Genomic DNA, 17,819 nt, shown 5'->3' with positions numbered 1-17,819 from the left:
GGAGAGCAGGGCAGTTTGAGAGCTCATATGCAGGACGCTGTAGGGTAATGAACTTCGCTGTTGGCTGTAGATGTGGCCTCCATGACGTGAGGTCTGGGGTTTTCATGTTCATGGAGTTCAGTGTGCGACCACCCACAAAATCTTTGCCTGAAGAGGCGAGGGCACAGCACGGGGTGGGAAGGGGAACACACCACCCCTTTCACCCCTTAAGACCATCAAGCAGCTGCAAAGCTTCCTGCTGACTTCCCTGGGTCCATCAAGAGCGGAGCAGTCAAGAGAAGGTGCCACCCCCAGGCAGGGGACAGAGAGGGACAGGAGGGAAAGGCAGATCCCACTGCAGGGGCAGGAGGCACAGAGTGGTGGAGAAAGAGGCTGGTGAAAGCACATGGACAAGAGCAGCCGAGGCTGTGGAGGTTTAAGGGCTCCAGAGTATTCACAGTGACCGTGCGCGCAGCGCAGACAAAGCCGTGGGTGCTACTTCAGTGCGTGCCGGATCCCAGTCAGCTCCTGCGCCCCAGCTCCCCCATCCCATCTCTCCAAATGTGAGCCCCCATTGAGATACCGTGCGAGGTGCTGCGTGCTCAGAGCACAACACAGCTTCATCCCCAGCCCCTCATCCTCACCCTCACCCCAGCCCAGCGCAGGCTCTGGGGCACGGGGAACAGCAGAAGCCCCAGCACTGAGCTTGTCCTGGTTAACAGAAGATGTGTGGTCCTCCCCGTGGCATTTTAAGTATCCACGACACAAAAAGATCTGTCACATCTCATTAGCTCTTGAATGAGTAGAAAGGCCTCCGCTTTACATTCACCCTGCATGCATCGTCTCACCCCATATGCACCCAACTTCCTTTTCCAGGATCCAGTGTCCCCACAGAGCTGCGCCAGGGGGCGCGCGAGGTACGGGCCAGCGGTGCCGGCCCGGGAGGGGCCTGCGGGGACCGCCCCATCCAGCGCCCGCGGCCCCGGCCCCGCCCCGGCCCCGCCCTGGCACCGGCTCCGCCCCGGGGGCCGCAGCTGGCGGCGGGACCGGAGGTGCCGGGGCGGGGCCGCCTGCAGATGCGCCGCCGATCCTGCCGCCGTGCCATTGGCTCCACCGCTCCGAGTGGCGCTGCCCATTGGCCCGGCGGCAGCACGGCGGCGCCCGCGATTGGCGGGAGGCGGCGCAGGGGCGTGGCCAGCCGCTCCCGCCCGCCCCTTACCGCAGCGGCGCGGCCCCATTTCGCGATGCTGCCGCGGGCCGCAGCCGCTTCGGCGGGGCCTGGGCGCCGCCCGCCGCCGCCCGCCGGCCTCGAGGAGGAGGAGTCGCTGCCGGGCTGGGCGATGGCGAGCGGCGCCGCCGAGAGCGTCCCGCCGCGGGCCGAGGCGGCGGGGCCGCAGGCAGAGGCCACGGAAGAGCCCGAGGGCGGCAGCCGGCGCTGGGGCGCGCAGCACGCCGGGGCCCGCGAGCTGGCCGAGCTCTACTCCCCAGGTGAGAACGGCGGGAGTTCCCTCGCGGGCTGGGCCCGCTGCTCCGCTCCGGCTCCCCTTTCCCTGCAGCGGCCGCTCCCGTGCGGCTGCGGGAGCCGGGGGCCTGTGCCTGGGGTGCCGCTCGCTGGCGGCCCCGCGTCCGTCGCGGCCCGCCCTGGCCTGGGCAGCGCCGGTGAGCGGGGCGGCTCGGGGCAGCGCTGGGGACCGGGCTGTGCGTTGGGCCCCTCGCTGCATTTCCGGTACCATGGAGGGCCCTCTCGTTGGCTCCCGGTGCCTCGGGGATGTTTTATCGAACCACTGGCTTCTCCTCGCGGTGTGCGCTGCGGGAGACGCGTTCCTGTGCGTCCGTCGCTGGTTTCCTGTGCCCTTGGCGTTTGACGAGACTCAGTTTTTAACCCAGACTTTATGGAAGTACTTAACGCACCACTTTGAAAACCAACTTTTGAGGGCTTAAGCAGGCTTTGTCCTGGACGGGTTAGGTGGTCAGCTTGTGAAAAAGTGCCAGGAAGAGGCTGGAGTTGGTGTCTGGTTGCTGGGGTGGAGATTATTGCACCAGAACCTGCCCAGAGCGCTCTTCCCTCTTAAAAGGAACAGAGTTAACCTTTCCATACGAAAGCAGATATGCAAAGTTGGTTGCCAAGCAAAACAACAACAGAGGCTTTTACTTCAGAATATTTATTCAGTGAACTACTTTGAGATACCCAGTCCTGGCGCCTCAAGAAGAGGCGAAGGAGTGTTTGAATTTTTGTTTCGGCCTTGTGTTCCTGAAGCTTATTATTTGTTAGAGCTCAATAAGGTGACTGCAGCTATTCGGTTATTCTGTGGAAATAAATGCAAAGTCTTTATAATAAAATGTTTCATTTGTTTCTAGCTCAAAGTGTCAGCAATTCTAGGTATTCTTACCATTCCCTGTGAATTCATTTGCAGGTGAAGGATTAGGAGGGGGAAGATGCTTCCAGCATCTTGCAGTTCCCAGCAGGATCAGCTTAGCTTGCACATTCAAGGCAGTTACTGGAAAGGCAGGTGTTTTTACTGCACAGGGCCAAATAATGTTAAGAGAACAAATGTGTTCATTACTTTGTCAGTTTTCTAGACTGTTCAGGGCAAGTCTGCCCTTTCCAGCTTGTACTGGTCATCTCTTCCTTGCCTTGAAAGAAGGTGGCGTGTGACGCCTTTCAGCTGGTCCAGATGCGCAGTTCTGATCCAGGCAGTGACCGATTCCTCTGCTCTATGGCAATCACTGACTTTACCTGCACACTGTGATCACAAGGAAAAGGTTTTCCTCCCCAAACAACTTGCTACCCTTACCTTTAGCTGTAGGTGAAGTTCCTGGGTAGTCTGAAGTAATACATGTGTGGTGGTATCTATCAGCAGTGAGCTGTGGTAATATATTAGATGTGCATTTTTTTTTCTGGCGTTACGTAAATAATGTCAGAGATGTGTTATGGTGGAAGCACATGATGCTGAGCTACTGTTAAGAGTGGGGATTACATATAGTTATGCAGAGTGAATATGGCTCTGGAGTATTTCCGTGGCTGCTTTAAGTGTGTATTTTGTGGTTTTGGCAACTTCTTCCTTCATGTGGCACATACATTTAAATTTGAGTGCTCTTTAAAGACAAGTTATTGGTGTTGACTCTTCTCCTTCCCAGTGTGTTCGGAGCTGGGGCTGTGTTTCTGGACTCGGGTGCCTGCAGACAGTTGTGGCGGGATCCCCGTGTTCAGACATCGGTGGTGTTTGCACAAAGGGAGCTCATGGGACTTGCTAACAAGGAGCCAGCTAATCGTTCCGTGAGGATCTACCCGCTAGGCTCCTCTCCTCTCATCAGGGTGTGGTTTTCTCGTGTAGGAAGTGAGCGTTAATTAACTCTTACTTTCATTACTCTGGGGATCTCTTTATAGAATCTCCCACATTGTGACCTGATGCTGTTTTGAAATATGCTTGTTCTTGTGTCTTAATTTAATTTTACGATTCTCTCCTCTGCTGCTGCAGAAGATGTTAATTGATGTGCTCGTGGCCTTTCTAGAACAGAACTCTGAACTGTAGAAGTCTTTGTTCACACTTCTTTAAAGTACTGCATTGTAGGCACATTGAAGATAATACTGATACTGCTTTGTTCCTAGTTTCCTTCCCGTTACGTGGTATAGCTGAGAAGAAGGACTTGATTTAGTGTTCAGGAGGAGCAGTTTGACCAGGCAGTGGGTCAGCAGGGAGGAGCAGTAGGAGAGGAGCTCATCTCCTCAGCACGGGCCAGGCGTGCAGGTTTCCTGTGCTCCCTTTGCAGCTCGTGTGTGCTCAGCGCTGGTTGTCCCCCACGCGATGCTTTACCCCGAACCCGGCTGGTGGGGCGCACACAGGGCGACGGGAGGGAGTGGGGAACGGGCTGTGGGCGACCTGCCCTGGGAGGCCGCTGGACGCCGGTTTCCGCTCCTGAGCATGAGGAGCTGCCCAGAGCCGGGTCCTCCTGGGCCACGGCGGCAGGTCAGGTCTCCTGCTGGGATTGACGCATTAAGGGTCCGTTTCTGATGCCTTAATCCTTGTGTGCCTTGCTCTCCATGTTCCCTTGCTCTCAACATCAGCGCCTGGTGAGGATCCGGCAGTGATTAGCAGCAGAAAGCTTCTGCCGGTCGATCTCAATATTCCAAGTGTTAATGTACTCTCACGCGTCTGGTGGTTTGGGTTTTGGTTTTTTTTTTAATAGGCAATAAATGAGATTTTTTTTTGTAGAGCTATGAACTAGTACGGCAAGGTATGAGACAGAACTTGTACCAGTCCTTTCTCTTCCCTTATTCTGTCTCTTGTCATCTCTGAATGACTGACAGGTCGTAGTATCCAACAAGTATACTCGCAGTGTTAGGAAGGCAGTTCTAGAACCACCAGAATACAGAATGATGCTTTTTCCTGTTAGTACAACAGCTTTATTTACAAGCTCTGAGATTTAAAATATTACAGATCATAAGGTGATTTAACTACAGGGCATCTGAGGCCAGGAATTTGGTCCCAGATTCAGCCATACCAGCAACACCGAATACTGAATGAAATGCAAATTTGAAAAAGGATGTGATGTGGAAGAACATTACGTCAGCAACCGCAGGGAAAAGGGAAGTAGGACACTGTGAGATGATGTCTGATTTGTCCCTGTTACTTGGGCAAGGGCAGAGGTAAGGGGCTGGTGGTGGCTTGGGGAACAGGAATGTCATTTAGCAGAATATGCACATCTCCCATGGATAAAGCAGTTTCTGTTTCACTTCCCCGTCAGACAAATGCAGCGACTCATCCAGGCAGTAGAACAGTCTGTCTGTATTATTTCAGACTTCAAAATGTCCTCTCAGATTAAAAGTAAAACATGCTTTTTTCCTTTTTTTCCCACCAGGAAAGAGACTACAAGAATGGATCTCTGTCATCTTATGCTTCTCTCTGATCTGTTTCAATTTTTACAATCTTCTCTTCTACTTGCGACTGGAACACACACCCTCTGTTATTGTTGGGATATGTAAGTAGGAACTGTTCGCTGCCGGGAACAAGGCAAGACTGTCTGTTGTAATGCTGGAAACAAATGTGCCATCTTTTAGGCTTTGGCTTAGTGTTAGAAAGGGAGAGGGGTGTGAGGTCAGTTGTGCCTCCGGAACCGAGACCGTCTCCGAAATTGTTACTGCTTTCTGTCTTCCAGTGGTTTCTCAGTATCTCAGAGGTGAGGTTCTTAACATAGCTGTTTCAGTTTGGTGTTCTTACGTGGGCATTGCAAGAGCGAGGATTATTGAGAGGGACGGTCAGAGGTGGGAACAAAACACGTTGATCCACAAAAACATTTACAAGAACTTTTCAGAAAGCAAAAGCCCCCCCGAAATCTTACAAAAGGCGTTCCAGGCATCAAACTCAGGACTGATAACTAAAACTGAGTGGTTTAGAGTATTATGTTTTCATGTCAGGATGTGGAGTTTGGCCTTTATCCTGAATGATGACGTTTCTCCAGCAGTGTAAGAAAAGTTGCTGCTTTCCTGTGGTTATGAACGTAACTCCAGGCCTCTTAGGACCGCGGTTCATGGGAAGCACAAGCTGGGTCTGTTCTTCGCCTCGGCTGTGTGGAGGTGTCCGTGCTGCTGGATCTTGGCAGCACCGTTGGCCGGTGTGGGTGCAGCGGGACTTGGGGATTTCCCCTTTACAGTGAAGCGGGGGAAGAACCAGGGGAGGATTCTAGTTTGGTGCTGTACGGCTTTACTGGTAGAACTGGAAATGGCTTGGAATTAGCTAAAGGGAAAACTTGCCTCAGAATGAACTGGGTGTGAAAAGGGGCTCCACAACATCTCTTACATCATTGAAAGCCTAGACCTCTGTAACAACTTGGATGTTGCTTAACACTCGGAGCAATAAGTATCAGTGTTTATATGAGCTTTGTGTTATCAGAATAGGACTGAAGTGCTGTTGCAGCTCTGCAATCCATGCCTTCCAGCATTTTCTGCTAAACTTCTCGTATGGGGTGAGGGAGGGAAGGCAACAGTAACTGAGCGTTTCACCAGTGACCACTGGTGATCTGCTGGGGATGTGTATTGAATGCAATATTAACCGCTTGTGTTGGGTGTGTGTGAATGTTCACATATTTTCATACAAATTGCCTTGTAAGCTGAAAGAACACGCGGTGTCATTCATGAGGACACCATAGAAGCTCGCTACAGGTCTTTGGCTTCTGTGTTTCCTAATAAAAATTGTCTATAAATTGTGCGAGGTGCTGTATGTTTTAGGAGACAATGATACCCGTTTGTGATCACCGTTGCATATCACTAATGATTTTTAAACAAGAAACCAAAACCCCACAAAACCAACCAAACAAAAGATAGGTGATTATATGATAGTTGCTGTGAATTTCAGCCCAAGCTGGAAATGGTGGTTTCTGGTGTCTGTGAAGGTTGTTGGCTCCACGCTGGGGCTGAGCAGGAGCTGTGTCCTCCCGTTGTGAATCACACCGGCTTGCCTGGCCCAATTTAATCTTGCTCTCAGCTGTGAGCTGGAGGTGTTGGGAGGAACGGAGAAGAACGTGGCATGAGAACTGCTCCATAATGATAAGGACAGATATAGACAGGAGAATTAGTGATGATGGTTAACCCGTACTGCAATCTGTTTGCAACTGGCTTTCATCTCAGTGTTAATATTGATAAAAGCTTGAGTTTTCCACTATCCCGGTTACCAGTTTAGCTGATAAAGCACCCAATTCACTGATAATATTATTTAAGCAGTAGTGAATGATTAAAGTAGCAGAATCTAGATTCTGTGTAAATAAAGCAGTGTGGAAATAACTGATAATGTGTACAAAGATGAGTGCAATAAAATAAGTGCTGCACGCTATCTTGTTTTACCGTCTTCTTCAATACGTTGTTTCTCCAGGTAAAGTGTGAGTGATGTCTGTAATTCCCAGTGATCAGGTTTGTGAAACTAATCTCCATAAATGTCCCGGTCCGTACGCACCGTGGGTGAGTCAGCCGTGTCAGACGTGTGCCCGTTCCCAGCGCCCCTGCAGCCTAGGTTAGAATATTGACCTTTGAGCTGAGATCGCAAATGAGCGTTCTGCTAATAAAGATACAGCTTTAGATCAAGCTGACATCGGGTCTGTGGAAATCTGCACATGGTCAGTGATCCCGTGGCTGGATCTGCTCTGCTGCACCGTTCTGTTCATTGAGGTACATTGCTGGGACCCTCAGCGTACTTTGATGTAAATAGGGATTTTCTTTTAAGAATAGGGAGTAGTTTGGATCTCCTGCGTCATTTCACCTCACCTAAACCCTGTGTCTATAATTAAAGGCTGTGTTATATCTTATTTTTTCGTGCCTTTAGACCCACACATAATTGTAACATGGGCTATACTGTAAATATCTTACTCTAGAAATTCTTGGGACAGAAGAGACCCGGTGCTCCCGCGTCGGGCGCTGGGAAAGCTCCGCGTTCCCGTGCGGTGCGAGCAGCCTGGGGACGGGCACGGTGCGCGGTGTCCCCGCCGGGCTGAGTCACTTTGTGGCGCTGGTTCAGAACAGTTCAGCTGGGCGGCTGCTGCTGACTGAAGCTCTCGCTGGGCAGGAAGAGGAACCCGTCTGCGTCTCCTGCCTTCCAGGCTGGTTTAGTGGGGTCATGAGGCGCTTCCCTTCCCCTTTTTGCTCTCAATTTAAAAAAACAGGGGGTGGATTTTTTGGTGTTAATTCCAGTCATGCCCTATGCTGAATGTCCAGCTGCTGGGGAGCTATGAAAATTTTCCCTTCCATGCAAACTGACAAGGGGATTATTTCCTTAGTCTCTAACTTGCCATAGCATCAAACCCCTGCCTTCTCTGTGAAATGAGCAACTCTGTGCTGAGAGCCACTAAACGTGGGATGCAGGTGACTGAGGTGTTTTATTGTTGTAAGCGTGCAAGTTACAAACAACTGTTACTTCTTAGCATGTTGATTTTTAGAAAACAAAGAAGTTCTCTGTTGTGAGAACGCTCCCCCAGCTCCTTAGTGTTGTGACATTCGATTAGTTTGCACAGTCGCTGGTTAAAAGGACTGCACTTCTCCATGGTGTTACACAATAGCATCGAGTTATTTAATAACATGCTGGTTTTTCCTCTTCAGAGACACTAACTGAATTTTTGCAGTAAATATGAAACTTTGTATGCTCTACTGTGTGGCCTCTGGGTTACAATTTGAGAATTGTATCTGCGCAAAGCCAGGCTTACATGTAGCTCTGTACGATTTTGGTGAAGTACAGCTTGTCCTGTGTTCATTTACTCTGAAACATACCTGCTCCTGCTTGGAGTTCATCAGCACACCTTTGGTCCCCCGTATGCTGTGCCTTTGTCCTGTCTCCCGATTCAGCACTCTGCTTCCAAAGCAAGGAAATCCTGGTGTTTTGAGCGATTTCCGCAGCTCACGTGTGAAGCGCAGGTTCTTCTTCCCCCGCTCCTGTGTGCTCTGGGTGCTCGGACACCGACTGTAGATGCGCTGATCCCCGTCCCATTGCCCAGCAGCCCGGAGTAAAACTGATGTGTGCAGAGCAGCATTTTGCTCATGCTTTACTGATTGCTTCTTGTGAGTGTGTGAATCCACCATTTGCAGTTTTTATATATATATATCTGTACTGTGGGTATCCTGCTCTTTTTGACTTTAACTCTTAATTCATGTCCAGGGCTCTCAGTCTTATCTGGCCCTCCCAGCCTTGGTGGCAGAGCATCATTGTACCACCTTAGAGAGGGAACACCGCGCCTTCGTTTTCCCCTTATAACTAAAGACAACACTATGTGTATGAGAATATTGAGTGGAATTTCTTGCTGTCTGATGTGCCTTCTGAGGCTGGAGATGGGACACAAGCAAGTTAGGCTGCTAGTCATGCGTAAGCTTTGGTACACTTCTTGCTCTTTTATTGCATCTCGTCATACGCAGCTGCTGAGGAGTGAGCAAGCCCTTCTGCAATGCAGCCCAAACAGGATTGCTAGTAGTTATGTTTTTTCAGATTGCCTTGGTGTAATGCACTGCTTCGGGCACCTGGCATTCTTTCCTCTTAGCTCTCTGCCGGCTGACATCAAAGGAACATGCAAAATATCTATTGAACTCTGGGTATCTTGCCTCTGTTGTTGCTGCTGTTGCTCCAGGCTCTGGTGGTGCAGCGTGCCGGGGGCGCCGCGCGTTAGCGGGGTCATTACCTCGGCAAGAATGGCGTTTTAGTGGCTGCGAAGGGGGTGGTGGTTGGGTATCTTCCCCCGAGCCCAGGCTGTTTGCTCTTTCGGCTGCGAGATGCAGATCTAAAAGCTGTTGTGCTGCACGGCAGCTTGCATGTGTGGTCTGAAGCAAAACCAAGTGTATGGGATTTATTGCTTGTAAGAAATAAGCTGTCTTCAGTACAATAGCTAATACATAAACCATGAAGTGTTTCCTGCTGTATTTAAGAGTTTGGGCCAACTAGATAATAGAATCAGCAGTGGAGATTGATTTGTAACATGAAAGCGTTTTGGGGTAGTAGGTGCCACACCGATCTTGATGTTTTTCGCCCTTTTTGAAAATGAAAGGCACTGTCGGTAACCGCTGTGCCCTGAAAATAAAGAGCGCTCGATCAGTAGTGATAGAACAACCTAGACCTCTGTCATGTTCTAAAAGCTACGTGTTCTTTAGCAGCCCTGCCGATGTTATGAGGACGTAGTTAAACTGGACTCTCAAGGCAGCTGACTTGAGCATCCAAATTGGAGTGGGAAAATCAGGCAAAGTCCAGATCACAACCAGGGTAAATAAAAGCTGTGTGACTTCTGGGGAAAGATGCACATTTGTTGTAGATAAACAAGTAAATTTGGAAAACAAGTAGGAAATGTGAATGCGTCAGTAGAAGTGGTTGTGTCTATCTAACTGACTCTCTCCTCATTCAAGTTGCAGGAGTCATTACGGCCGACTTTCTATCCGGATTATTCCACTGGGGAGCGGACACCTGGGGATCTGTGGAGCTACCCATAGTTGGAAAGGTTTGAGATTCTTATCCTTGAGCATGAAAAGTTACGAAATACTCTTGTGAAACACTTCCAGTATCCCAGGCCTGTTGGGCGCTGTATATAAGCTGCATCTTGCAGTCTTGCCAATGCAAGCAGCTCCCCCACCTCCAGAACCCTTCACTAAACGGTACAACATGTCGTTGGTCAAGTGCCATGTTTGTGCTGGGCCCGGGTGACATGGGCAAGGTGACACCGTTCCGTTTTATCATGTTATTGAAGTCTTGCACACAGTTTTGCAATACTGGTGTTACAGACCTTCCCAAGCAACCGTGGGACTGACCCGTGACACCATGAGCGCAGAAACGGGGCTGGACTCGTGTGGATCTTCCACAAGGCCAGTAAACACCGGCGTGGAGAGCTGTTCCTGCAGCTGCACTCTAAAAGCTGTTTTGTAAACCACAAAGACGCTCCAGTAAGAAATCTTTCCAGTTCTCTGTGCCTCCTGGCCGCTGTTGTAAATGTAGTGTTAGAATGGTGATGAGCAAAGATTTAGGTTTGAGCTGTGTTATGCATCTGCAGCCATAAAAGCCGGATACTTAGCGGAAGGTGCACTGACTTCTATAATAAGCAATAATCTGGTTTTTAAAATAAACTTATTTATAGCTACCATTAATTATTCCTCATAGTGCAACATTAGAAGGATCTCCATTTAAAAAAAAAATCTATGTGGGATATTACTTGTACTCATCCAGAAACACATGGACAAGAACAGCAGAATGAAGACCGGTAGTTTTAGGCTTATTTTGGTTCACCTTCAATGGACTTAGGAGTCCTCGAATCACTGTAGCTGGGGACCATAATTCAAAGGAAAAATAAAAGCGCACTGCAGGAGATCATGTGCTAAATGAACAGGGCTCAGACTGCTCAGGACACCTTTGCACAGGCTGTCCGTGATGTATATGTTGTGTATGTAGAAGGCAGGTAAGTGTGCTTGTTTTACTGTCCCGGTCCTGCTTGCCACATTCGCTCTGTCTCCTGGAGTTATGTGTTCAAGTGTGATTTCTTCTTCTAGAGGAGACTTTTGTACGGTCTCTTTGACTTGCATTGGTTTGTCTATGTAATTCAGCTCGCATTTAGTCTGTTAATGCTGTCATCTGTAGCCCATACCAACTGTTAGGCTGAATTTCCATTTTTTTAGTGTTTTCTTGTGTTCTGCTGCTTAGAAAGCGACTCATTTGCTTGTGAATTTCACAGACTCGTTTTGGCCATGAGATGAGGGTACCGAGGCTTTGGTTCTGAGATCTAGAGACTAAAGGTCCTAAGTGAAAATGAAGCAGCATAAAACTGAAAAGCAATCAAAAACTGGACTTGAGTCTGGGAACTGAAACGTTCTGCAAATATATCAAATTATCTGAAGTGTCCTCACAAAAATTTGGACCTGCTTACATGCTGGAAGTGTCTCAAACTCGGTCATCAGATTTGAATGCGCGTGGGTTTTGGGGTGGTGTGTTGTCGATCATTATCGAGCCACGGTGTCACGCTTATGAATTTGTGTTTTCAGGCTTTCATCAGACCCTTTAGAGAACATCACATTGACCCCACAGCAATTACCAGACACGATTTTATAGAGACCAACGGAGACAACTGCTTTATGACGCTCGTCCCGCTGGCAAACATGGCGTACAAATTCGTTTCTTTTTCCCCAGGTGAGTTGTTATTTCTGACTTGGGTGGATTTAACCTTTCTGTTGATAGTGAAATGAACACTTTGCCGTGTGAGGCTCAGAGAAGTCGGTGACTATGGGTGACGGATCTGAGCTGTTGGAAGCGCGATGCTCCCGGGAGGATAAATATTATTCTTGTACGAGGGAACAAGCTGTGCGCACATAGGGAGGTTCATTGTTCTGAAGTATATAAAAATGCTTCATCTGTTTGTCAAAGTACTTTATTTGCACACCAGAAGTGCAGGAATTAAAGGATTCGTTTTATAGATGGTAAACTCTGAGTTTAACTTCCTGTTCGTGGCGACTTGACAGGCGTTGGCACTTAGGCTGGGATCTGTTGTGTCTCGCCAGCTCTTGTGCCACCCCTGCCAAAGCAGCTTCACCAAGGCCTTTGTTAGTTCCTGCAGCAGATCTGTCAGGGCAAGACCGCCTTTTCCTAGTGGAAATTTACCTTTTCATAAATGGTATTTAAAGACAGCAATCTTGTTTTACAGAAGCGTTATGCGAATCGTGTCCTTGGGAGTGTTACGTCTTTGCCCTCATCATCTTCATAACCATGACGAACCAGATTCACAAGTGGTCTCACACGTACTTCGGTCTTCCCCGCTGGGTCGTGTTTCTCCAGGACTGGCACATTATCCTGCCGCGGAAGCACCACAGGATCCACCACGTGTCCCCACACGAGACCTATTTCTGCATTACAACCGGTACTGTCACCCAGCAGATGTAGTTTAGTGACAGCCTGCTAAATACCTACAAAGTGACACGGTGAAGTTAACCGTGCTCTTAGCCGCACGAGCTCTTGGCAAAGCTATGGTTGGGTTTGTTGCTTAACAAAATGGGGACGGGGAAGACTCAATGATTAGCTAAATGAATGCAGTGGGGTATTGCAACAAGGTTTTCCCATCACGAGCTTAATTAGCGATCGGTTATGCAGCTTTAATTTTGCCCAGGGAGAGTGTAATACATGTGAGTACCTTAAAAATGAGAATTGATGTTGGAGCTGTCTGAGCTCAAGGCTTTATTTAAGAAAAGACTTGCTTTAGTTTGCTGAGCCTTAGTGGTGTTCAGGTCTCAAACAGAAGTCTCTGTCTTTCCTTCAGTGATTTCTTTATTTTTCTAGCGGCTGTGCCGTTGATATTGTATTTGAGATTTCAGACCCATCTTGTGTGTATTGACTTTCTTGCTGTACCATTTAGTGATAAACACCGGGAAAAGCCGATCTGGCTTTGGTGATGGGTGAGCTCATCAGGGAAAAATAGCTGAAACTGTTGGGTTGGGGCTTCATTTAGTTGCTTATATTTCAATACCACACCTGGGGTGCTACCAATGTACGTCTTCTAACATAACTCATTCGACTTGACGTCCCTTTTCTGCTGGCTGTGCAGTGGCCATAGAGCAGGCCGCCATTTCCCTTGTGTTTAAAGAATATTAAATAAACACTGCGGGACATTGAACTTTGGATGCTGTGACAAACTAATCCTTGTTTTCTTTGCAATCACCTAGGTTGGCTGAACTATCCGCTAGAGAAGATAAGGTTCTGGAGGTGTTTGGAGAACATTATTCAAGGAGTTACTGGGGAGAAGCCCAGAGCGGATGACATGAAATGGGCTCAGAAAGTCAAATAACTGTTGCCAGCCTTCTGCAATCCTTCAATTGTTGCCAATGTTGTTTTTTTTACAAAAAAAAAAAAATCAAGCCATCAGCCAAATTCAAGACCTGCAAAGAAATAACAGACTCTAAAGCACAACTAAGAAGTGCTAACACAGACTGTAATGAAAGAACTAATTCTTTAAACAATACTTGAAATGAAGATGATTACTCTTACTGAGCACCTTTTCGTTTAGCCATGTCTGCTTACATCGTAGGAAATACTTCATCACTGTATCTCATCAGGCACCTGGCAGGACAGTCACTCCATTGGTACGTGGTGGCGTGGTAAACATGCGTTGTATCAACATTATCTAACACTTCAACAAGAGCTTGTTGCCTAAACCCATAGGGGAGTGGTGACAGCAGTTGGTCACTTCATGTTTGAGTCCAAATACACCGCATGAAAACAGCGTGTCGGAGTAATGGAAGCCTACAGAATCATCACTGTTCAATGCACTTAGTGATTGATAAACTCACGGTTTCATCTTCGCTATCATGTTAAATCAAATTGATGTAATGTGGAACAGACCTCGAGAATCCCGCTCCACCAGTGGGCCATGAATCCTCAAGTGTCGTCAGTTTCCCTTGAAATAAAACCATTCTACTCTTACATGGAATTAACAAAGCATTTCTGCATAAGCCTTCAACCTGACGAGCCTCCGGGGAGACGGAGAGCACGCAATACAACGCACGCTCGTGTTTGTCACGTGGAGAGCTCACTGATGAGTCTTCTGTTGAGTGTTCTGTACCCTGACAATGATGTTTAAAATAGTTGTAGCATTGGGCACATTGCAAATAGCTGTATTCAAGAGCTCAAGGTATCAAACTTGTCATATTAGAAGGGAAAGGTCAATGACTGGTGTTTTGTTCTTCTTTTTGTTTTTAAGGTGCTTGCTTGTTTCTGTAAATAATATAAAGCCTTAATCTCTTCTGGTGTAATGGAATAATATTTTAATGTGATGTTTGAATGTATATAATATATTTATAACAAAGCAGTTGGATACTACCAGTCGTGTTTGTGAAGTCTCGTTGCTGTTCTTCATTCACACGCTGTCAGCACTTAGTCCAAGGACCCGGATCCCTCGCTGCAGAGTGCTTGGTGCTGTTCCCACCACCCGAAGCATCCGGAGCCTGTTTAGTCTTGTTTAGATTGAAGTAATCAATGGCTTTTCAGCTTTGCAGGAGCTTGGCTGTGTTATACCAGACATACACACCTTTCAGGAAGTGCAACTCATTCTGCTTTGGAGGCTAAGGAGTAATCCTGCTGGGCTGCCAGGGCACCTTCCCCAAGATCATCCCTAAGAACATCCAAAAGGCATTTGGTTTAATTACCTCCTAAATGAAATCTTACTGGGGGTTGGGTCTAAGACTGCTCTCCCTTCCCTAGTTGTAAATTGTGTTGAACTCAAACTGTCTTTTCCTGAAGTGTATGGTAAGGGGGGTTTGAATCATAGGTTTAGACTGACCTTGCTCTCAACTTCTTCAGAAAGGATGGACCACAGCTTCTTCAAGAGTTGGGCTTTCCCCTGTGGAAATGGCTGAATGCAGACCTGTCCCAGGGGGTTCTACAGAGTAAAATTGCAGTGGGTACCTTGGTTACAAAATACTAAATATGTTTAAATGATTCACACTCTTGGAGAACTTTCTACCATCACACAAAACTCTTGTCTGCTCCAGTTGCCACAGTCAGCGTTGGGTCTCCGTGTACCTTTGACAGTAAAGACTACTTCTGTAGGGGGGTCAAGATGCTTTTGGTTGGATGGGAGGAAGAGGGAGGAAGACTCCTCCAGTGCGGTTACTGTGGGAGACAGGTGTGTGATTTCACACTATCTTTGGTGAAAAAAAACAGGTTTTCGCCTTTTTCCCCCACCCGTGCCATCAAATGTTACTCTGAATCAGTGAAGTTAGATCCACTAATATTTGCTGTTTGTGGCTGAAACTTACTTTAAATTTCTTTGGTATAACAGGTGTTGAAGTGAATGCGTGCTGGATGCTGGTGCGGTGGGGATGCAAACCCCCGTGTGCCCAGAGCAAAGGATGCTTCTCCTCCCCGTTCCTGCGCTGGTGTCCTGCGCTGCTGGGAGTGCGGGAGAGCTTAGGGAAGGCCGCCTGTCGCTGTGAGTACAGAGCACTGCAGCAGTTGGTGCTGCCAGCTTGACAAAAGTTTAAATTCACACTTGCTTCTACCTTGAGACTCCAATAATCCACATTCTAACAGATCTGTAGGCCTTGCGTGTCCGTCCCTCCTGCCCTCATCCTTTTCTTCCCCATCCCCTCACCTGTGACCCCAGTTTGAGTCAAGCGAACCAGTGTAGAAGCCCAGTACAGAACTGGGTGGCTGCTCAGGGCTCCTGTAGAACAGCCTGAAGCGCTGACTCCTGAGAGCTCATCTCCTCCCGCAGATTTAAATGCCGAGTGAACAGCAGCAGCGCAGTGTACGCAGCGAATGGATGTGAAGCACAGAAGGTATTAGAATTTGTACTGGAAGGGTGCCGCTAAAGGCAATTGCTGGTGCCCAGACCTCTCTCAGCCAATTGATCTATAGTCTTACTGGAAACAAATCTGAGCTGCTCGTACTGGTGGTCCCTAGGGCTATTTATCTGTTAATCTTGCTTAATTATGAGAAACTGGGACAGCAGTTGGTCTCTGGGTGCTGTTTGCCATGGTGATGCTGTGCTGGGCTCAGGATGACCCGAGGTGGTGACGGGGCTGGCACTGCCCCACGTTCCTGTCACGGCCTGTGAGCAGGTTCTGGGTTTGTAATCCTGGGTCTTTCCCTCTCTGCTGAGTTGAGATGTGTGTTAGAGCTTCCTGCTCCCTGGAGGAGGGTTAATGAGTCCCTGTATGAGTTGTCGTCTTCTTGGGTTCTCAGTTGGATCCTGGAAACGGTTTCACTCATTTAAAGTAGTGGATGCTTCTGTAAAATCAATACAGTAATTCTGGAGCAAAAGGCTATGTGGACCCTTCTTAACAGATGCAAATCTGGCTTAAGATAAATTTGTCCTAAGTTGATTATGAACAGATTAGAGCTAAAGCAGAATAAGGCACTCCTTTTAAACTCCACAGAGGTGGCTTGCGTTTCAGTCTGACTAAAGGCTTTTAAAAGTTATTTCAGTCCGTCACTCCCATGGAAGGATGTGGTCGGTCTTCTGCCCTCCCGGACCTTCAGGAGAAGGGCTTTGAGGCCTTCAGCGTCCCCCACGTCTGTGGTTGTCCTCCGACGAGCTGGCTGCTCCTGCGAGGGCCTAGCAGGAGCAGATGTATTTCTTCACACGTATCTGTGGTGTTACAGAGACCCACAAGCAGGGCTGTTTGGGGACTCGTCTGCAAAGGGAAGCATTGCACTGTGCCTTAAAATCCCGGTTGGCCTTTTCTTAAGGCTGATGGGTTTGGTGTGTGCTCGGAAGGTCCCATGGGCGCATGTCAAACTGCTCGGCTTTCTCACGTCTCTCAGTTTCTTCAGTTTTGCTTCATTTTGCTGCTGGATCCTGTTATCTGTGTTCTCCCCACTCGTGTGCAGCCTTGACCTGTCCGCCGCCGCTGTGCAGCGCAGACAGGGAGAAACCCTGCTCAGAGCCGGCCGCATGGCACAAGGAGACAGGGCACAGCCTCCAGCCCCCGGCGCGGTGGCAGCAATGTGTCTTTCTGCCATGGTTTTATTCTGCACTATTCAAAAAAGAAAACCCTCAGGAGCTGCTCTGGCCCACAGCTGTTTGCTGGCCCTGCTGCCTTGTGCATCAGCGGGCTTGCCTGGCTGAAATAAGGCCAAAGGAGGAGGTTTTGGCTCAGGTGCTCAGCACGGCGCTGGGTCCCGCTCCTGGCAGGTCTGCTGGTGCCACCTACCTGCCCCACCGGCCTCTGCAGCTGCTGCTCCCAGCCCGGCCCAAGCACGGTGCTGGGGTGAGCAAAATAAAACACAACCAGCAAGACCGACGTTGTTTTAAAGTGGTTTCAAAGAATAATCGGTAGAACTGGTACGTTGGCTTTGTTTGCTGCCGAAAGCTGGGTAAGTTAAAGTTGACTTAACTGAGTAAATGGCTTCAATAATAGGTCTCCGAAACACTTTGTTTCTGCAAATTTTCATGTGACATTTGGGGCACAGTTTTTGGAATACATATTGCAAGACAAAGCAGAATTCACTTCCCTTTGCATGTTTTTTTAATTACTGCATTAACTGGAGAGGGGTAAATGACGATGGGCTGCTGATTAAAACATGGCATTGTGGATTTTCCTTGTGTTTTTTACGTCTCTTCTAGATTCATATCAGCCAGCTTAGGCCTGAAAATATTTTTATGGCCATATATTGGACAGCAGCAACCTCCTGAAACACAGTAAGGAACATGTGGATGTGCTTCACGTCCTCTGCTCTGCAGAGAGGCTGTCCCAGACCGTCTGTCTGTCCGTGTGCTGCGGTGCTCGGGTCTGGGCTCTAATCCCACCCTGCGGAAGCCCCTTACCCTGGTCTGTGTGCTCCTGCACACCAGTGTCTGTGCTGCTGGAGCTGGGCTTCCTGTGCTGGCTCACAAGCAAAAGGCCCAAA

General features: G+C 48.5%; 1 protein-coding gene across 2 annotated transcripts; it reads left to right on the top strand.

Moving 5' to 3' along the window:
* Positions 1 to 1,195: 1,195 nt before the first annotated feature.
* Positions 1,196 to 14,285, top strand: PEDS1 (plasmanylethanolamine desaturase 1). 2 transcript variants are annotated; one of them, XM_065849701.2, is made up of 6 exons: positions 1,196 to 1,467; positions 4,840 to 4,959; positions 9,845 to 9,936; positions 11,465 to 11,609; positions 12,121 to 12,333; positions 13,133 to 14,285. In XM_065849701.2, exons 1-6 carry the CDS (start codon positions 1,224 to 1,226, stop codon positions 13,252 to 13,254), a joined length of 936 nt encoding a protein of 311 aa, XP_065705773.1. In that variant the 5' UTR covers positions 1,196 to 1,223; the 3' UTR covers positions 13,255 to 14,285. The 2 variants fall into 2 exon arrangements, with proteins under 2 accessions (XP_065705773.1, XP_065705774.1); XM_065849702.2 differs by lacking the exon at positions 4,840 to 4,959.
* Positions 14,286 to 17,819: the final 3,534 nt, after the last annotated feature.

This window comes from Patagioenas fasciata, chromosome 16 (genome assembly GCF_037038585.1).
Source record: "Patagioenas fasciata isolate bPatFas1 chromosome 16, bPatFas1.hap1, whole genome shotgun sequence".
Taxonomy (NCBI): domain Eukaryota; kingdom Metazoa; phylum Chordata; class Aves; order Columbiformes; family Columbidae; genus Patagioenas; species Patagioenas fasciata.
This window is presented reverse-complemented; position numbering and strand designations above follow the sequence as displayed.

Bases quoted from the DNA above. Each gene is read 5' to 3' on its own strand.
- PEDS1 (XM_065849701.2), top strand. From the start codon at position 1,224: ATGCTGCCGCGGGCCGCAGCCGCTTCGGCGGGGCCTGGGCGCCGCCCG. The intron at 4,960-9,844 runs GTAAGTAGGAAC...TCCTCATTCAAG, and splicing joins CTCTGTTATTGTTGGGATAT to TTGCAGGAGTCATTACGGCC. The intron at 9,937-11,464 runs GTTTGAGATTCT...TTGTGTTTTCAG, and splicing joins AGCTACCCATAGTTGGAAAG to GCTTTCATCAGACCCTTTAG.